General features: G+C 40.6%; 1 protein-coding gene across 1 annotated transcript in view; it reads right to left on the bottom strand.

The window, feature by feature from the left end:
- Positions 1–22,661, bottom strand: part of LOC130835729 (phospholipid-transporting ATPase IB-like) — a 160,875-nt gene that overhangs the window by 125,545 nt on the left and 12,669 nt on the right. The window contains 6 exon segments of the mRNA XM_057707520.1: positions 467–540; positions 2,671–2,711; positions 3,349–3,394; positions 4,417–4,515; positions 5,844–5,943; positions 11,351–11,494. Of these exon segments, the coding sequence (XP_057563503.1) occupies positions 467–540; positions 2,671–2,711; positions 3,349–3,394; positions 4,417–4,515; positions 5,844–5,943; positions 11,351–11,451 (461 nt within the window). The 5' untranslated portion in view covers positions 11,452–11,494.

The raw sequence follows: 22,661 nt of genomic DNA, 5'->3' as shown, positions 1-22,661 counted from the left end.
CAAGATAATAACTGTACAATTTTTTAGATTCGTTGAATGTCTGTAGAAATTGTAAAAGGGATGGAATTAATCTAAGAATCAGGATAGGAGAAAATATGTCTCAGGAAATTAAAGATAATGAAAGTACAGAATAGCAGTCATCAAACTACAACCCAAAGGCCAAATCTGGCCTCTGCCTATTTTTATAAATAAAGTTTTATTGGGACACAGCCATTCTATTTGTTTATATATTGCCTATGGCTGCTTCTGATGTTACAAAGGCAGAACTGAATAGCTACAACAGAGACTGCAGGGCCCACAACGTGGAAAATATCTACTACGTGTCCTTTTATAGACAATGTTTATCTTCACTGGTCTACAATATAGAGAAAGTGACGGTGAAAGGAGTGAAAGAAAAGGCCTTTGGTTTTCTTAAAATTGCTAACTCACCACAAAAGTCTCTTAAATGACCACCAACATAACTAACCTGGAAGACATCAGGACCATGTCTGCAGGAAGGAACTGCCCGTTTGTGGTCTTCACAATGTCACCCACATTTACCTTTTAAGCCAGGAGAGAAAACACAGAAGTATGAATTTTAAAAAGCACAAATAGAGGCAAAATGTGTCAAATATTCTCAAGAAAAAGACCTACGTGAAAATGCTGGGGCCATCCTAGTAAATCTCAGCTGCATCAGAACACTCTTATCTCCTGATGCATTCGTTTCTCTACAGCAGTCGTTCTTCACCAAGGGCTATTGTGCCCTCCCCATCCACCAGGGGACACTTGGCAATGTCTGGAGACATTTTTGGTTGTCACAGCTCTGGGGGTTTTAGGGGATGACTCTATTGTCATTGAGAGATTAGAAGCCAGAGATGCTGCTAAGTGTTCCACAGTGCACAGGACAGGACTGCCCCCCACAACAGGGAGCTACCCAGCTCAGAATGTACACAGTGCCAACGTTGACGCCTACTGCTGTACTATATAGGCACCCATGTGCCATCCATACACTGTCACACTGCCCAATGGTCTGTCCTCCTCTGCTGGTCTGTGAGATCCTCGAAGAACCAAGAAAATGCCTGTCTCACTGTTAGATGAGCCTCCAGTGCACGACACAGTGCTCGTCCTGCAGCAAACGCTCAATAAACACGTTGACTGAATGCATGAATGAGTTCTAATATGCACATGAGAGAGAGAGATTCTAGCAACAACACATGGTGACAGCTTTATAAGCTCTTGACGATTTCCTCTTGTGTACTGACTCTTTAATGAACCATTTGAGCATTTACGCTGTGCTAAGTGCTGAACACAAAGTTCTTAAAAACGACAGGCCCTTCCTGGGCAGCTAGGAAAGCAGGTGTCAAAATTCTTTCCTCAACCAATTTCTGGATCTGTATCCAAAAAAAATAATAATAGTTTGTAACTGGAGGATGAGGAGACTATTTTTCTTTTATGATTACACAGATTATTTCTACCTTAACTGAGGATTAATTAAATACTTCTGGATCAAAGTTAGGAGAGAACCTTAAATGCTACAATGTGTCTTTATAAATGTTGGAGGACAAGCATAACAGTAGGAGAGAGAAGACGACTGACAGTACAACCTTCACAGCTTATATAAAGTTCACAGCACAATGAACAATCAAGCACTTATAACTTATATAAACAACCAACTTACAGCAAGGTCTAAAAATGATTAAAATAAGGCAAGTTGAAACTGAAATTAAAACTAGAATTTCCCCCAGAAACAATACTGATGTAGAAAATGAGATTCCCATGGACCTGAGAACAAGGCAGTCATTACCCTGAAGGGCAATCGAGACCATCACATCTCTTACAAACTATCTTTCTCTTCTTTGACCTCAGGGCCCCTCAACTCCTTTTCCTTTTATGAGCACTTGACGTTCTAAGTGCTCCATTTGGCTCTACATGCGTGGAAAGGACTCAGAGGGATAAGAGTCACGGTCCCTGGCTCTGACTGGATCTTCCAGTGGAAGGAATGGGGGTAAATTCTAACTCAATCACGACACGGCCTCTACTCAATCAGAAGCCTCACTGCAGCCTCCCTCCTCTCCTGCTGTCACTCACTGATCCCTCTGCCCTGAGACACACCTTCGGGCATGGAGGGCTCTCTGTGTGTTTTTTTCTCTTAGTCCCAAGAGAGGATTGAAATGCAATCACTCTTGACTCACCTAGTTTCCCTCTCGCAAGAAATACTGATGATATTTAGAAATCAAAACAGTCTTCGCTTTCAAAGGAATTTTACGCTGGTTATCAATTAGTTATTGATGAGGACAAAGTCAGCCTCTAGCCCCTGGATGCCTTTAACTTATATCCCAAGGGCAAATATTCATGACAACCCTCCCTGTGGTAGCCTCCATATAAAGGTCATCTTGTACCCACAGCAACAGTTTTGTGAACTATTGACTTTCAACATTCCACGTGGTGACAAGGAGGCACAGTGGAAATGTGTAGACCTCCAACCAGGCGGACTTCAGTTCAGATCCCATGCTCGCTACTTCCTGGTCACAAGCAAGACGCTCATTCTCTGATTCTCTACTTCCTCTCCGTCAAAAAGAAAAAAGAAGGGACAATATGGTGGTTCATGGATACATGCTTCACAGGTCAAAATCTGTAACTTTAAATATGGTAGGTGCTTATGAGTAAGTTAAACATTAAATACACTCTTACATCTTTCCACAGAGCCACTTGCCACGCATTCTGTCTTAACACTGAAAAAGAAACAGCGATGTATTCATTGTAATTACTGCATTAGGTAAAGTCCAAAACAATAAAAGATACCTTTTCCCAAAAACTACAAGCATTTCTTTATTATAAAGGATTCTCTTTGTTTAACCTTTATATAAAGTGATAGAGTATTATACTTAAAGAGTACCCAGTACAGCAAAATAGAGCAATATATATAACAATGTAATATGATATGATACAAATAGGCAGACAGAGGCTGTATTAAGTAACTTCCAGTGCCACAGAGAAAACAGTTTGCTGTTACATGCTGAAATACTGGCTGTGGCCTCAAGAGCAACACGAGGTATCTTGGATCAACCACAGAGACGGCACATATCAGAACAAGGGCTGAGAGAGTACAGAGCACCCAGATCTTTCTTGTGGACCTGAGAATTGTACACATCCAGGATAGTCCATCCCTGCCATCTTTTTTCTTTTCTTTTATTCTAGTTAACATAATTATTGATTCTAACATATGGAAACCGAGTTTCCTTCTGGTTTTTATTTGTTTCTGTTTCTTTAAATAATAAAATGTTATAAAATATATTACATGTATCTACTTGATGAAATTGGATATTTTCTTAGCATGAAACAGGGTAAAAGCTTAATCTAATGTCTTACCTATTGTGTTCTTTGAGTTAACTAATTTGTCTGCCATGTGTCGTTTCTGTTACAGAAAAAAAAATCCATTATACCAAAAGTTCAAAATGAGTCAGTCAAATCACAGTACAAGTCATAGTAGGTTTAAAAGAACAAAGGCAGCAAACCTAACTGTGAAGTATTTTTTGGCTACAATTGATTTCACTTTGGTTTCTCTCTTACAGGACCCCCTACACTGAGGTGTGACCTAAGGGAGGCGACAGACCAACGAGGTCAAGTGCGGGGCCTCTGGAGGCAGCTCGCCTTGGCTGACATCCCAGCCTGCCCTTCACTACTGCAGACTTGTCTGGGCCTCACTGTCAATGAATACACACACACACACACACACACACACACGCAGAGCTGTAAGTGCCACTTGAAATATTAACATTTTATACGATGGTTGTAAGGACAATATTTGGTCAAACACATAACTAGCAATTTTGAATATTGTCCCAATTTAACCAAAAGCTTTTAGGTTTGAAACATTCTTGCATATTATAAACCAATCAAAAGGCCAAACAGATTTTACTGATGACATCACAAGATAGCAGGAATCAGGCAGAAGCATACAAATTACTTTGGCAATGAGCATTAGGACTGTGAGTGAGGGGGAAGGGACCCTTCTAGAAGGACCTCAGCTGTAGCAGGTAGGGTCAAAGCAAAAGAAAACACTGTTAACTCTCTCATCTTTCTCCTGAAATCAGCAGGTGCGTGTGAAATCACACCTCTGACACGGCTCCGGGGGAGTGAAGCATGAGTACCATTTGCGTGCCATTCAGGAGGTCCTTCTATGCTTGGGCCATGTCCCCAAAGATACTATCATAGTTCTTACGAAAGCTATTAAGTCCTGCTGGCCTCTCAGATATACATGCAATTTAAAATTTGAAACCTCAAAACTTTAATCCACTCTTCACATCAACTACAGATTTAAAGAACTACACAGTTCCAACCAGTAGCCTTAAAAAAAAAAAAAAAAAAGAGAGCAAGAAATACACCTCTTATATTAAAGGTAGTGGTTTTGAGAGCATTTCCTAACAGTGAACTTACATAGTCTTCTACAATCTCTTTGATGCCTGAAATTACAAGAATAACCAGCAAAGGCACCAGAGTTGTATATTTTCCCATTGGAGACACATCTGGAATTTGCTGCAAAACAGAGTAACACTATTAGTTTTATAAGTCCTGCTTATATTTTGCATATACTGAAAGTCACACTGCTACTGGCATGGCCCAGGACGTGACAACAACAGACTCAGCATACCAAAACCATCCGCAGAGTGTACACTGAATATTACACTATGGAAAAGTCCCCAGTGCCACTCCATAACACTCCAGTCATCGCATCACCTTTCTAATAGATACTTTCTTATGTTTTGGTGGGAACAGTTTAAAACCTAAATGTTTAAAATAGCATCTTTTCGAAACAGTTAAATCCAAAATGTCAGCTGTCTTAACCGAATCTTCCTTCTTTCTGAGGAAGAGGAGAAATTTTTTGGAGGCCTAGGAAAATAAGGTTTCCTCAGTACAAATTACCTGTGGACAGCACTCTAGGGAACCCCCCAATCCCCCGCCACCCCGTTTAAAATATGAGAAATAAAGTGATTGAAACTGAGGCTGTAGTCATTTTCTGACGGATGCAAGGGTAGGTGAAGTCCTGCGTCTGACCCCTTTGTTTTCTGGATTTAGACAAGTTCTTAGGCCTATATTTCCAGACTTGGGCCTGTGTGTACTCTCTGTGCTGCCTTAGTACTTTTTGCTTCCTTATTATTCCTTTGTATAATGATATAGATACATACACAAAATTCAGCCTTAAAAAAAGGAAATTCTGTCATATGTGACAACATGGATGACCCTTGAGGACATTATGCTATGTGAAATAAGTCACTCACAGAAGGACCTAGAATCATCAAGGAGAATGGTGGACACCAAGTGCTGGAGACGGGTGCGGGGGGCAGTGGGGAGGGGAGCTGTTGACTCAGTGAGTAGAAAGCTTCAGTTACGCAAGATGAATAAGTTCTAGAGATATGCGGTGTAGCTAAGGGCCTACAGGTAACAATGCTTGAGTGGAGACTTAAAGGTTTGTTAAGGAGGCAGACATGTTAAATGTTCTTACCACAATTTGAAAAGAAAAAAAATAGGAAAGATGCTATTTTAAACTAACATGGGGGAGGGGTGTGTGTGTTAATCATATTTTTCAAAATACAGTAAAATTATCCTAACATAAAGGGTGCACAATGACAGAAGTCACTCCTATAATATCTCATTAATTCATATACTGTGCACCAACATGTCTTTCAGCCCAGAAATGGAGCTTCGGGGTCTCATTGAATAAGTTAAATTTTGTAAGAAGAGAGTTCTCGCCTTATTGTGTTTAAATGGATTCTCTACGTCAAACTCTTGTTTCAGCTAAGTGAGCTTTTCACACTTGCTTTTACTTCTTAAAAATCTTAAACTAACACGTTCAGAAACATTACCTGCAATATAGTGATGAACAGGAAGAAGGCGTTGACAGCTTTGCTAAACTGCAGATACAGATATCGAGGGAGAAACGACCACATGCTGTACTTGGCTGTGCTGCGGGTGCAAAGGAAGACAGCGTTTCAATGACCATCCTGAACTCAGAAAACACCGGTGGAAAACACAAAATATCAGCTGTAACTCAGAAGTGGATAAACCATTGTTTTAAAACACTGGCCCTTTTCTAAATATATTGTCTTCTCACAGCATTCGTTGTTATCTGAAAACAAATGCAAAATATGAGGGTGAGTCCAAAATTATCCACACTCCGGTTATATTAAAACTTCGGTAAATTCTACAGCTAGAGTGTGGATAATTTTTGACTCACCCTCGTAAAAGAAGAGGAATTTCCCCATTTCGGGAAGTGCTATGAATATGTGAGCAGACATGGAGAAGCAAGGATCAGAAAGCAAAGAGCAGCATCTTATCAAAACATGTGGAAAGGAGAACGTGGAGAAGAGCACGTCTTTCATTTCATTGATAATTTTCACTAATAACTGAGATCATTTATTTACTCAGCAAACATTTATTAAGTAGCCAGACAGCTATTCTAGGTGCTTGAGATATATCAGGAAAAACACAAAGATCCCTGCCTTTATGAGTGAGACAAATATTATAATAATCAATAAACATGACAATAAGTGAGCTATAGACATGTTAAAGGGTGCTAAGGAAGACTTAGTCTCCATTTTCTAAGTGCCTGTCATGCTTATAACAAAACTTCTAAACAACATCTGTCTTGTAGTTCAAGGATAATAAGAGGCATTAATTCTCCCTTCTCTCCTTCATGGATGTTCTGTCATTAAAAGATATCTTAAATCCATATCCACCCAAATGCCTAGGGTGTGTCAAGGGCAAAGAATATCATCACGGATGTGCTTCTTCTTTTCCAATTAATCTACCACATTTGACAAGTTTCTGGTTTAAAAACCAGAAAGACTAAAATCAAAACTGCATGCATTTCGAATTATCTAAGATGATGAGGACGTGTTCGGGATGAACTCCACAGCAACACACAGTACAGGTCAAGAAAGGCGAGACGATAAGGGTCATGGAGAGAAGGCCCAGATCCTGATCCTGCCACCGTCCCTCCGAGAGGCAAGCCGGGGCCTGGCAGTGCCGCTGGACAGGCTGCAGGTGTACAGGGCTCCTGCCCCACAGTGGCTCTCCACTGTAGGAAGAAAGGGTGAGAGCCACCTTGGCAGGAAGGCATTGGGCAGAGACACCTGTCCCCAGCAGTCAGGGCTCAGGCGCCATGTGTGTTCCACTGTTATGTTAGAAAGCTATTGCCCAGCACCAGGCACTTTGAGGAGCGGGGTTTGGATGCAGCCCTTCTGCTTGGGGGGTGGAGGGTGGGGTGCAGGGACAGCGTTAAATACGCCCCAGGTCCTGGCTACACAACTCCGAGCAAACTCCCCACTCGTGCTTAGCTCATTCCGCTCCTGTACTATAGAAATCAAAGAGACCAGCGTGAGAACTATTTTTTTAAAAAAACACAGTGAGAGTAAACAAAATGCAAAATGCACAATGAAGATACAAGTGCCATAAACCATGATGTATAAATAAAGACTATGTAAGGTTAAAAACTGCAGGAAATACAAAAAAAAAATTTGACAGACACATACTAGTGGAATTATTAACATAATTCTCTCACTTCTTGCCCAAATAAAGGATATTGATAGATACTTATCTGTCAATAAATAGATAAACTGATAGAGGTGTGTGTATATTAATGTGTTTTATCAAACTCTGTGCCCTTTATAGAGGATATATTCTTTCAAGTTGGAATACTTACAATTAATCAAACTTTTAAAAACAAAATTTCAAATAGAAATAACTCACACCATATTTCTCTGACAACAATGCAGTAAAAACAGAACTAAAACTGAAGTAGAAACAAAAAGAAAAAATCTACTTTGAAAATATGTCTCTAATTTTTTAGGTACTTGAATAAAATAGGAAGTCAGCTACAAAGACTGAAGTTCTAGGATTTAAAAAAAAGGCCAACCAGTATACCAATAATAAAGTCTTCAAATATGCTAGAGGAACAGATAGGAATCTATGCAACAAAAGAAGCATCGCACATTAGTTGGGGGTGAAATAACTATTATACCAATTAAAAAATAAGTTAAGCGGACTCTACCTCATTCCACATATCAAAGTAAAGTCCACCCAGATAAAGATTTAAAGTTAAAACAAAAAGGACTGTCTGAGCCTAGAGGGCGGATGGCAGGTGACTACTAAAGAGTACAGAGTTTCTTTCGGGAGGTGATGAAAATGTTCTAAAATTGGTTGTGGTGATCATTGAACCACTGTGAAAATACTAAAACCACCGAATTGTGTACGCTTTAAATTGGGCGAATTGATGCTATGGGAATTATATCTCAAAGCCATTATAAGAAAATAAAATTTTGAAAACTGAAACCATGCAAATGGCAGAAGAAAATATGAATATTATATAATCTTGGAATAGAGGAATCCACTCTAAGCTCTACAGGAAAACTAGAAACTATAGCGGTAATGAGCTAAATCTGGCTATATAAAAAATAAAAGTTCTATTCAGAAAGAAAGCACTCTAAGATTGAAAAATGAGTAACCAACTAGGGAAAATACATTGGGTAGGCCAAAAAGTTCGTGCGGGAAAACCCAAATGAACTTTTCGGCCTCCCCAATATTTGTAGCACGTATGAAAAAGAGGTTGATATTTCTAGTATACAGTGAGTCTTTAAATATCATTGAGAAAATAACATTCACCACAATATGAAAATGGATCTAAGGCAGGAACGAGTAATCATCAAAAGAACAAATGCAAGTGGCCAGTAAACATAAAACAAGCAAGTCAACCTCAACAATAATCAAAGAAATGAAAACAAAGATTTTTTACTCTTCAGACAGGCGGTTGAGCAATCCCAGCATTAGCAAGGACACAAGGAAACAGGAACTCTCAAACTCACGATGTCAGTGTAAACAGAATCTCTGGCAAAGATTACTTAACACTATAGAAGTACAGACAGCATGTCTTTTGGTCTACAAGTTTACTCTAGTTAATTTATTGGGGTAGCTCACAGAATAAGAAAGAGCGCAGAGCTGTGGTATGAAGTAGATGGGTAGTGTCTTAGTCTATGTGGGCTGCTGTAACAAACATGGTGTAAGCTGGGTGGCTTCTAAACAACCAACATTTATTTCTCCCATTTCTGGAGGCTGGGGGTCCAGATCATGGCAGCAGCCAATTCAGTGTCTGGTAAGAGTCCACGTCACCACTGAAGTGTGCCACCATTCTCAGTGAGACTGCACAGGGTGGGAGGGGCAAGGCAGCTCTGTTGGGCCCCTTTACAGGGTCACAATTCCATTCATGGGGGCTCTGTCCACATGACCCAATCACTTCTCAAAGGCCCCACCTCCTAATCCATCACCTTGGAGGGCTGGGATTTCAACATACGAATTTGGGGGGAATACAAACATTCAGACCATGACAGATAGATGATAGGTAGATATGAGTCTGTTTAAAATTTTAGCTCCATAAATCCAAAAATACATGGAATCGACTTCACATATTTTTGTCAAGTCTGTTGAAGTATGGTTTGAAAAAACAATGTTCTGGGTACCTCACTTTTCTTTAATACTATCTTCTCTTCACATATTCCTTATATTCTTTATTATGTTTGGATTTTCTTATTTTATCAAACTTTGGGAGTTTGAGATGGGAAATTTGCTATTTCTGCTTTTAATTCCTCCTCATCGAATTTGAACAATTCCCCAGGAGGGATGTTTTTGAAAGACTCATGGACTAAATGGAATATTTAAAAACCGAAAACAACTCTTACAGTTCATTACACTTAATAAAATTTAAGACTTTTGATACATAAAATAATTCTGTAAATATTAAACTCAGAGCCAAATTTAAAAGAGGTTAAGTTTCCTTATGTCTCTTTTGAAAAGCAGATGTTTTATTCTTCCTTCATTTACGATGTAGCCCTCCAAAGCCCCCACCAATTTTATGGTGGTGGGTCTCTAATTCTATTTTCCACCAGGTGTGGCCTTAGGGCTTGAGCTCCTCCCTCCCCCCACTGAGCACTAAAACTGAAGCCCTATCATCAGAAAATCTACAAACAGTAAATGCTGGAGAGGGTGTGGAGAAAAAGGAACGCTCTTGCATTGCTGGTGGGAATGTAAATTGATACAGCCACTGTGGAGAACAGTATGGAGGTTCCTTGAAAAACTAAAAACAGAACTACCATATGACCCAGCAATCCCACTACTGGGCATATACCCAGAGAAAACCATAATTCAAAAAGACACACGCACTCCAATGTTCACTGCAGCACTATTTACAATATCCAGGACATGGAAGCAACCTAAATGTCCATCAACAGATGAATGGATAAAGAAGATGTGGTACATACATACAATGGAATATTACTCAGCTGTAAAAAGCAATGAAACTGGGACATTTGTAGAGACATGGATGGACCTAGAAACTGTCATACAGAGTGAAGTGAGTCAGAAAGAGAAAAACAAATATTGTATATTAACACATATATGTGGACTATAGAAAAATGGTACAAATCAACTGGTTTGCAAGGCAGAAATAGAGACACAGATGTAGAGAACAAACATATGGACACCAACTGGGGAAAGCAGGGAGGGTTGGGAGGGGAATGAATTGGGAGATTGGGATACCAAATTGTACACTCTAAATATATGCAGTTTATTGTAAAAAATAAAAAAATAAAAAGTTAAAAATAAATAAATAAATAAAATAATTTAAAAAAAAATTAAAACTGAAGCCCTAGGTCACCAGAACTGGGCAGATGTCCTCAGAGCCACTATCCATCTTTGGATTCACCACTGTGCCTTCATTTTTGGCCTTAGAGATATCCTCTTTTTATTGCCATGTCAACGATACACACTTTTAAGCTATTCGATTAGTTAATAGTGAAAAAGCTTAGTGACAATGAGCTAGTGTATCCAACCCCTGGCCTTAGAGCCTGGTTTTTTTAAAGTGTGCATATATATATACACACATATATATATATACACACATACATATATGAAAACTAGTCCCTTCCAAACTTCCATGTAATACTGCCCCCGCAGTAAGTACTCAACTCAGCGAATTCCTCATGAAATAGAACCCTTACTAGCCTAGTGCTCAGTTTCCCAGTGTGCGATGTTGGCGGGTGGTTCCATGGGAAAGGGCTTTCCCTCCTACGGCAGGTCTTGCTAGAGAGCTCTCAGTTGGCGGGTGGGCTATGTAGTGCTGCCTGTGGACTGGACAAGTGAGACCACAGAGCGACCTGGAACAACCTTGAAAATCAGTTGAAGACAAATCCTATTCTCCGTAGTGAGTTCCTCCAGGTGCAAGGGAACTATTCTAGCCTGGAGCATCCACGCCAAGTGTCATTTACTGTGGGGAATGACCACATCCTTCTCCTTCCTCTCCTCCCAGCTACACTCTTCTCACCTGATGGAGTTATTGCAGAAAGTGTTCCTCAGGGGTTGGTTGAGGTAAATGGTGCGGTCCTTTGACATATCTGTTCTCTGCAGAGATTGTTGCCAGGCCATCTTTTCGTCCACCTCTGACAGCCTACAGAGAAACGAACAGGTCCTGTGGCAAGAAGGCACCAAGAGGTTATACGGAAATGTGAGTGAAGGCAGGCTCCAGGGAGGGCAGCAGGCGCTCTGTGCATGTATGTGTGTATGTGTTTGGAGGGGGCCCCACACAGCCTCTCCTGAGTCCCCTGGGGCAGATGGCATTCCCTGCCCCCAGGGTTCATGACCCGTGCCTGGAGAGGTAGCGGGCAGCCCCTCCCCTGCTGCCCTACATCAGAGGAGAAGCTTGGATTCCTCCACAGCTCACACCCCGCCCACCCCTCCCCAGCCCCAGAGGCTCCAGGTGGGCACACGGCCCAGGGAAGGGATGAGGAACCATGAGCTAGGATCCAGCAGCTGGGCCCAGAAAGAGGAGGGAGCAAAGTGACATGGAAGGGAAGCAGAGGGGAGGATGGATGGGATAGGGGCCTCACCCACCCGGAGTGTCTTGGCGGAGGAGCAATGGCTCCTAGACCAGGGTTGACCCCTGAGCAAGATGACCTTCCACTCGACTGAACTCTAAACATGTGTCTTTATGCACCCTTGACAGGCCCTTGACTTCCATTTTTTTTCTGAAGTAAAGCATTCACTTTAGAAAACTTCTAATTGTAAATTCTGAACCTACTCCTTTTGAAACGTACATAAATCTCCTCAAAAGCCCCTACGAGCTTTAGGATCCGGGGAATCTCTCTCGAGGACCGGGGATGTCTCTTTGAAATGTAATCATCCAGGACCATCGAGTCCTAACTCCCAGCTTGGAGCAGGGTGCCCGCTGAGTGAGTGGGGAGAAACTGTACTTTTCCTTTGGGTAAAATCAGGGTTCAAACACAGATGGCCCATGATCCTCCCGCTTCCAGCTCTTAAGAATCTCTCCAGTCCTTTGTTTCTGCCAAGCTGAGTTCTGTCTCCATCCCTCCTGCAAGAGTCTTAAATAAAGTCTTCCTCATCTGCTTAAGCGTGTCCAGTGCCATTCTGACTCTGACACCTCCTAACACAAGAACGAATAAGGGGGACTTCCCTGGTGGCACAGTGGTGAAAAATTCACCTCCCAATGCAGCGGACACGGGTTCCATTCCTGGTCCAGGAAGATCACATGCCTTGGAACAACTAAGCCTGTGAGCCACAACCACTGAGCCTGTGCTCTAGAGCCCGTGCTCCGCAACAAGAGAAACCACCACAATGAGAAGTCCTTCACCAAGATGAAGAGTAGCCCCTGCTTGCCACAACTAGAGAAAGCCTGCATGCAGCAATGAAGACCCAACACAGCCAATAAATAAATAAATTTTTTTAAAAAAGAGAACAATGTTTTTGACAAAACAGCCAAAGATAGCTTTGTTTTTGGTGATAAAGGCCAGCTTGGGGAGGGGATTTGCCCTGTAGGCCGTCAACACTAAGGAGGCATCAACTAGAGAAAGTCTGCACGCAGCAATGAAGACCCGATGCAGCCTATACATAACTTTTTAAAAAGACACTTTGAATTAAAAAAAAAAAAACAAGAAGATTCAGATTTCTTTGCAAAGAAAACAGCCACACTTAACTATGTATGAAAAAAAAAAAAAAAAAAACGCAAGCTTTAATATACCTATAGGGAGAGAAATTATGAAAAGTAACCCAGCAAATGTGAAAAAGAATCAAATAAAATCTCTAGAAATGGGGGAAGTCGTAGTCAAACAAAAATTCAATGGACAAACTTGACAAAAGATAGGATGCTGCTAGAAATGAAAATAAAATGAAATACAGATCAGAGGAATCACCCAAAATACAGCATGTGGAAGCAAAAGAACAGAATATACATGAACTTAGAAGATCAAGTAAGTAAAGTGAAAGGATCTCACATAGATTTAATTGGAGTCCCAGAGGGAAAGAGGGGGGAAAATGGAGCAGAGGCAGCATGTGAAGAACCCATGGCTATGACTCTTTCACAAAAGCAGGAAAACCAACACATCTTAATAAGATACATAAAAACAAAATCACACTCAGTCATGTAGTAAATACAGAAAACTAAAGTCTGAGAGAAAATCTTAAAATCAGCCAAAGAAAAGTAAGAGGGGAAGCAGGAACTCTTCCTAAAATATTTTATTGCGGGGAGCAGCCCTGAGAAAGGGGTCCTGCTCCCAGGACATGGCCCTGGGAGCTGCCTTCATTCAAGGATTTGTGTAAAACAAACATAGCTCTCTGTCCCGCCACCTCGACCTTGAGTATGTGTTCCCACAGACTCCTTATCGTATGAGAACATCCTGAGACCATGTAGGGTGCAGGCTACTACACGAGTTCCTGGTGCCCTTGAAGAGATAGAACAAGTTACAACAAAGAAGGAGTCATTTCGTTTGATGTCCCCCTTTGTTCTGAGAGTGTATTAAAGGCCACCGCATAATAAAGAAGTTTGTCAGTTGCCCTAGAGGCTTCTGATCCTCTCGACCCCATCTTTTGTCTGTCTTTCTTTATTTCCTAGCCGCATCGTGTTTGCCTAAGGACCTGATCGATTTTGCCGGCAGGCTCCGGCATTTTATGAAGCCACATTACCAAAACCAGACACACTCATTACACGAAATAACAGTATAAAACAAAATATAAATACGGATACAAAAACCTTTAGCAAAATGTTTAAAATCTACCAATATATGAAATGACGTTTATACATCATGACTTTTATAGGTTGAATTGTGTTCCCCCCTCAAAAGAAAGTATATTTACATCCTAACTCCCAGTACTTCAATGTGACTATATTTGGAAATAAGTTGTCTTCATTTGTTTGGGCTGCTATAAAAAAAAATACCAAAGACAGGGTAGTTCATGAACAACAGAAATCTGTTACTCACAGTTTTGGAGGCTGAGAAGTTCAAGATCGAGGCACCAGCATGGTCATGTCCTGGGGAGGACCAACCACCTGGTTCACAACTGGTGCCTTCTGTGTCCTCATCTGGAAGAGGGGCTGTGGATCTCTCTGGACTCTCTTTTATGAGGCAATAATCCCACTGATGAGGGCCCCACCTTCATGCTGAAGCACCTCCCAAAAGCCCACCTGCTAATACCATCACCTTTGGGGGTTAGGATTTCGACATATGAATGGGTGCGGGGACGCAAACATTAAGACCATAGCATAAATTCTTTGCAGATTTAACCAAATTAAGATGATGTCATTAGGATGAACCCTAATCCAATATGACTTGTGTCCTTGTAAAAGGGGTAAATTTGGACTCAGAGACAGACATACAAATAGAGGGAAGATGATGGGGAGAGATAGGGAGAATGTCGTGTGAACATGGAGGCACAGAACGGAATTTTGCTGGCACAGGCCAAGGAGTGTGTGGAGCTACCAGAAGCTGGAAGAGCACAGAATGATCCTCCCCTACAGGCTGCACATGGAGCATGGCCTGCTGACACCTTGATTTCAGGCTTCTATCTTCAAGAAATGTGGGACAATAAATTCCTGTGGTTCTAAGTCACCCATTTGGTGGTACTTTCCTATGGCAATCCTAAGGAAACTAATAATGACCATGTGGGGTTAGGGTTAGAAAGCAAGGCTGAATCATTTGAAAATAAAATAATGTAACATATCAAAGACTAAAGAAGAAAAGCCCCGTGATAATGTCCATAGACACAGAAGAAGCATTTGACAAAATTTGGCATCAACTGATAAAAACTCTCAGCAAATCAAGAAAAGAAGGGAACTTCCTCAACCTCACAAATGAAGTCTAAGAAAAACCTGCAGCAAATTTCACACTTAATTGTGAGAGACTGAATGCCTTCTCTTTAAGACTGGCAATCAGGAACCAGCTGAACACCAGCAGACGGCCTCGGACACCGGAAAGGGCTGCGGAGAACCTGACATAGCCGGTAGGGAGGCATCTACGAGGGCTCAAAGAGGGTGATGCGGCGGAGCTGTGGCAGACGGGAGGGAGTGAGAAACATACGGAGGGTCCGCAGCGCAGCTCAGCGTTCCCGGACCGAGACATCGATCCGCGGCTGAACGGAGGGTCCAGGAGCGGGAGCGTGGGAACCGGAGAGCTGGTTCAGGGGGAGAAACATTGTTGCCGGTGGGGTGACGGACCGAGAGGACAGGAGGGAGGAGGTCCGCGGAGAGGAGTGCCGATCCCTGAGAGCTGCCCGGCCATGATGGCGGCTGGAGGCTGCAGGCTCCCGGGCGAGGGGGAGGAGCCGCGCGCATAGCCTCTCTCTCTCTTTCTGCGCCTCTGCAACAGGCAGCGGAGAGACGCCCTGCGGGGCCACATAAGGCGCTCAGGGATAACAAGCACCCTCAGGCGCTCGGGCGGGGCTAGATTAAAACTCCTTGCAACGCCAGCAGCAGGGAGGCTGCCGAGAGAAAAAAAAAAAAAAAAACCAGCATCAAAAAGAAAAAACCCCGAGAGAGGCCCAACTCTAAGACTTTCTGTGTACGCCTGAGCCACCAGCGCCCTCTGCAACAGGCACCTCCAAGCCTGCCTGAAGCAACAGTGCGCCACTGCTCACTCCCTCCCAGGAGAAGGAGCCACTATTGCACCCTCTCCCTCCCCACACACCGAGGCTTACAGACGAACAATAAAGGAACCTCTGCTGGTCACAGAATAACGCAAAAAAAAAAAAAAACCCAAGGCAAGGAAAAGGACACTTACAGCTGAGACGCTAAGGAAACAGAAATAGTAGTATCAATACCTATTGAACTGGTCCATTCGGGGATCAGTTCTGGATTTTTTTTTTTTTTTCCTTTCTTTTTTTTTTTTTTTTGATTTATTAAATACGATCTTAGCCCTAAGGGATCTACAAGTTTTACAACATAATTTTATAAGGATATTTTTTACTTTTTTTTTTTTTTTTTTTTTTTGCCTTTTAAAATACTTCTATATCTAGCTAAGTTTTTGGTAGTACAGACAAAATATCTTTCATACTTTCCTTTCATCCCTTTCTTTTATACACTTCTATTCCTTTCTTTTTCTTTGCATATTTCCAACCACATTACGCTCTTCTGTTCCCCTTTCTTCCAGCCATTTTAAGTGTATTTTATCTTAACATACTTATAAGCAACACTATCGGTCTGCTCAGACTCCTTGCTCTATTCTTCAGATGATGCACTGCCTTGGTATTAATATTAGGCTTTTGTCTTTATCTTAGTTCTTAGTACAGTTGTCTAATTACATTCTGAGAATCTCCATTCTCTCTGGTGGTACTCCAGCTCATTTCTATATTTGATCCTAGCTTACAAAATCTCCCTGGATTGATGTTTGTATGTGTAGGGTGTTATTTGTTGTTTGTTTGCTTTTGCTTTTGTCTCTGATTTGTTCTGTTTCAGTTGTCAATTTCTGCTGGGTTTCTCTCTGAATATCTGATAGCACACTGGGGTTCTGTCAGGTCTTTCTAGAGCCTTATGTCCTAACGGATTCAATAATTGTGTGTCTTATACATGTATGTGTTTCCTAGACTGAATATTCGTCTAATCCAATACTTGGACATTAGTCTGAGGCTTGGACAGTCTTCTATAAACACCTCTATCACCAGGACAAGCAACCCCAAAAGCTTGGACAACCATGAGGAAACAAAGAAACACCATGCAGGCAAAGGAGCAGGAAAAAAACCCACAAGACCAAATAAATGAGGAGGAAATAGGAAAAATGCCTGAAAAAGAATTTAGAGTAATGATAGTAAAAATGATACAAAATCTCGATAACAAATTAGAGAAAGTACAAGAAACAGTTCATAAGAACTCAGAAAAACAAACAGCAATGGATAACAAAATAACTGAAATTAAAAATACTCTAGATGCTCTAACCAGCAGAATGACTGAGGCAGAAGAACGAATAAGTGAGTTGGAAGATAGAATGGAAGAAATAAACGCCACAGAGCAGGAAAAAGATAAAAAAATAAAAAGACTAGAAGACAGCCTCAGACACCTCAGTGATAACCTTAAACGTACCAACATTCGAATTATAGGCATCCCAGAAGAAGAAGAAAACAAGAAAGGGTCTGTGAAAATATTTGAAGAGGTTCTAGTGGAAAACTTCCCCAACATGGGAAAGGAAATAATTCACCAAGTCCAAGAAGCACAGAGAGTCCCATACAGAATAAACCCAAGGAGAAATACACCAAGACACATATTAATCAAACTAACGACAATTCAACACAAAGAAAAAATATTAAAAGCAGCAAGAGAAAAGCAACAAACAACATATAAGGGAAAACCCATCAGGATAACAGCTGACCTTTCTACAGAAACTCTGCAGGCCAGAAGGGAATGGCAGGATATACTGAAAGTCCTGAAAGAGAGAAACCTACAGCCAAGAATACTTTACCCAGCAAGAATCTCATTCAGATTTGAGGGAGAAATCAAAAGCTTTCCAGACAAGCAAAAGTTAAGAGAATTCAGCACCACCAAACCAGCCTTACAACAAGTGCTAAAGGAACTTCTCTAAGTAGGAAACACAAGAAAAGGAAAACACCTACAAATACAAACCCAAAACAATTCAGAAAATGGTAATTGGAACACACATGTCAATAATCACCTTAAATGTAAATGGATTAAATGCTCCAACCAAAAGACACAGACTGGCTGAATGGATACAAAAACAAGACCCTTCTATATGCTGCCTACAAGAAACCCACTTCAGACCAAGGGATACATATAGACTGAAAGTGAAGGGATGGAAAAAGATATTCCATGCCAATGGAAGTCAAAAGAAAGCTGGAGTAGCAATACTCATATCAGACAAATTAGACTTGAAAGTAAAGACTATTAAAAGAGACAAGGAAGGGCACTACATAATGATCAAGGGATCCATCCAAGAAGAACATGTCACAATGGTAAATATCTATGCCCCCAACATAGGAGCACCTCAATACATAAGGCAAATGCTAACAGCTATAAAAGGGGACATCGACAGTAACACAATTATAGTGGGAGACTTGAACACCCCACTTACATCAATGGACAGATCATCCAAACAGAAAATAAATAAAGACACACAAGCTTTAAATGACACATTAGACCATCTCGACTTAATTGATATTTATAGGACATTCCATCCAAAAACGACAGACTACACTTTCTTCTCAAGTGCACACGGAACATTTTCCAGGATAGATCACATCTTGGGTCACAAATCAAACCTCAGCAAATTCAAGAAAATTGAAATCATATCAAGCATCTTCTCAGACCACAACGCCATGAGACTAGATATCAATTACAGGAAAAAAACTGCAAAAAATACAAACACATGGAGGCTAAACAATTCACTATTAAACAACCAAGGAATCACTACAGAAATCAAAGAGGAAATCAAAAAGTATCTAGAAACAAATGACAACGAAAACACAACAACCCAAAACCTATGGGACGCAGCAAAAGCAGTTCTAAGAGGGAAGTTTATAGCAATACAGTCCTACCTTAAGAAACAAGAAAATGATCGAAGAAACAACCTAACCTTACACCTCAAACAACTAGAGAAAGAAGAACAAAGAAACCCCAAAGTGAGCAGAAGGAAAGAAATCGTAAAGATCAGAGCAGAAATAAATGAAAAAGAAAGGAAAGAAACCATAAGAAAAATAAATAAAACTAAAAGCTGGTTCTTTGAGAAGATTAACAAAATTGATAAACCATTAGCCAGACTCATCAAGAAAAAAAGGGAGAAGATGCAAATCAACAGAATTAGAAATGAAAAAGGAGAAGTCACAACGGACACCTCAGAAATACAAAACATCATGAGAGACTACTACAAGCAACTATATGCCAATCAATTGGATAACCTGGAAGAAATGGATACATTCTTAGAAAAATACAATCTTCCAAGACTGAACCAGGAAGAAATAGAAACCATGAACAGACCAATCACAAGTACAGAAATGGAGGCAGTGATTAAAAATCTCCCAACACACAAAAGCCCAGGACCAGATGGATTCACAGGCGAATTCTATCAAACATTTCGAGAAGAGTTAACACCTATCCTTCTCAAACTCTTCCAAAATATTGCAGAAGGCGGAGCACTCCCAAACTCATTCTATGAGGCTACCATCACCCTGATACCAAAACCAGGCAAAGATGTCACAAAAAAAGAAAACTACAGACCAATATCACTGATGAATATAGATGCAAAAATCCTCAACAAAATACTAGCTAACAGACTGCAACAGCACATTAAAAAAATCATACACCACGATCAAGTGGGGTTTATCCCTGGGATGCAAGGATTCTTCAATATACGCAAATCAATCAACGTGATACATCATATCAACAAATTGAAGGATAAAAACCATATGATCATTTCAATAGATGCAGAAAAAGCTTTTGACAAAGTTCAACATCCATTTATGATAAAAGCTCTCCAGAAAATGGGCATAGAAGGAAATTACCTCAACATCATAAAAGCCATATATGACAAACCAAAAGCCAACATTGTTCTCAATGGAGAAAAACTGGAAGAATTCCCTCTAAGAACAGGAACAAGACAAGGGTGTCCACTCTCACCACTGTTATTCAACATAGTTTTGGAAGTGTTAGCCACAGCAATCAGAGAAGAAAAAGAAATTAAAGGAATCCAAATTGGAAAAGAAGAAGTAAAATTATCACTCTTTGCAGATGACATGATATTATATATAGAAAACCCGAAAGACTCTACCAGAAAACTGCTAGCACTCATTGATGAGTTTAGTAAAGTAGCAGGATACAAAATTAATGCACAGAAATCTCTTGCATTCCTATACACTAACAACGGAAGAGCAGAAAGAGAAATTAAGGAAACTCTCCCATTCACCATTGCAACCAAAAGAATAAAATACCTAGGAATAAACCTGCCTAAGGAGGCAAAAGATCTGTATGCAGAAAACTTTAAGACATTGATGAAAGAAATCAAAGATGACATAAACAGATGGAGGGATATACCATGTTCCTGGATTGGAAGAATCAACATCGTGAAAATGACTGTACTACCCAAAGCAATTTACAGATTTAATGCAATCCCGATCAGATTACCAATGGCATTTTTCACAGAACTAGAGCAAGAAATCTTACGATTTGTATGGAAACGCAAAAGACCCCGAATAGCCAAAGCAATCTTGAGAAGGAAAAATGGAGTTGGTGGAATCAGGCTTCCTGACTTCAAACTATACTACAAGGCCATAGTGATCAAGACAGTATGGTACTGGCACAAAAATAGAAAGGAAGATCAATGGAACAGAATAGAGAACTCAGAAGTAAGCCCAAACACATATGGGCACCTTATCTTTGACAAAGGAGGCACGAGTATACAATGGAAAAAAGACAGCCTCTTCAATAAGTGGTGCTGGGAAAATTGGACAGCAACATGTAAAAGAATGAAATTAGAACACTTCCTAACACCATACACAAAAATAAACTCCAAATGGATTAAAGACCTACATATAAGGCCAGACACTATCAAACTCCTAGAGGAAAACACAGGCAGAACACTCTTTGACATACATCAAAGCAACATCCTTTTTGACCCACCTCCTAGAATCATGGAAATAAAATCAAGAATAAACGAATGGGACCTCATGAAACTTAAAAGCTTTTGCACAGCAAAAGAAACCATAAACAAGACTAAAAGGCAACCCTCAGAATGGGAAAAAATAATTGCCTATGAAACAACGGACAAAGGATTAACCTCCAAAATATACAAGCAGCTCATGCAGCTTCATACCAAAAAAGCAAATAACCCAATCCACAAATGGGCAGAAGACCTAAATAGACATTTCTCCAAAGAAGACATACAGATGGCCAACAAACACATGAAAAGATGCTCAACATCACTCATCATCAGAGAAATGCAAGTCAAAGCCACAATGAGGTATCACCTCACACCAATCAGAATGGCCATCATCACAAAGTCTGGAAACAACAAATGTTGGAGAGGGTGTGGAGAAAAGGGAACTCTCCTGCACTGTTGGTGGGACTGTAAGTTGGTACAGCCACTATGGAAAACAATTTGGAGGTTCCTTAAAAAACTACAAATAGAACTACCATATGATCCAGTAATCCCACTCCTGGGCATATACCCAAAGAAAACCATAATCCCAAAAGAAACTTGTACCATAATGTTTATTGCAGCACTCTTTACAATAGCCAGGACATGGAAGCAACCTAAATGCCCATCAACAAATGAATGGATACAGAAGATGTGGCATATATATACAATGGAATATTACTCAGCTATAAAAAGGGATGAGATGGAGCTATATGTAATGAGGTGGATAGAACTACAATCTGTCATACAGAGTGAAGTAAGTCAGAAAGAGAAAGACAAATATTGTATGCTAACTCACATATACGGAATCTAAAAATGGTACTGATGAACTCAGTGACAAGAACAGGGAAGCAGATACAGGGAATGGACTGGAGAACTCGAGGTATGGGAGGGGGCGGGGGATGAAGGGGAAACTGAGAAGAAGCGGGAGAGTAGTACAGACATATATATACTACCAACTGTAAAATAGTCAGTGGGAAGTTGTTGTATAACAAAGGGAGTCCAACTCGAGGATGGAAGATGCCTTAGAGGACTGGGGCAGGGAGGGTGGGGGGGAATCGGGGGGGGGGGCGTCAAGGAAGGGAGGGAATATGGGGATAAGTGTATAAAAACAGTTGATTGAACCTGGTGTACCCCCCAAAAAAATAAAATAAAATAATAATAAAAAAAAAAAAAAAAAAAGACTGGCAATCATGCAAGGCTATCCTCTCTCACTACTTCCATACAATGTTGTACTGGAGATTTTAATCAGTGCAATAAGGCAAGAAAAAGAAATGAAAAGAGAAAGGAATAAAATAAAACTTCAAAAACAGCATGACAGCCTACAGAAAATATCCTCAAAGAATCTACTGTACCAATTATTCTGGTGTAAGATGTAAAGAATTTGGCAGTCAAGACTTTTATACTTAGAAAGCAAAAAAAGCTGAACGAATTGAAAAATCAACAATTTTTCTTAGGTCTATGAGAGAACTGAAGTCAAAGGGCAAACTGCAACCCTGAAAACTGGAGAGATGTGTGAACTTGTTACCAAGTCTAAGTTTGTACTGCTCGCCGTACAACAGGCCGATGATCAAAAGACAAATTGCGGGGGTGAGGAGTAAATAGCTTTATTCGGAAAGCCAGCAGACCCAGAAGATGGTGGGCTCTTGCCCCAACGAACCATTTTGCCTGAGTTAGAATTCAGCCTCCCTTTATACTAAAATGGGAGGGAGGAAA

The sequence above is a fragment of the Hippopotamus amphibius genome, chromosome 14 (genome assembly GCF_030028045.1).
Source record: "Hippopotamus amphibius kiboko isolate mHipAmp2 chromosome 14, mHipAmp2.hap2, whole genome shotgun sequence".
NCBI classification, from domain to species: domain Eukaryota; kingdom Metazoa; phylum Chordata; class Mammalia; order Artiodactyla; family Hippopotamidae; genus Hippopotamus; species Hippopotamus amphibius.
This window is presented reverse-complemented; position numbering and strand designations above follow the sequence as displayed.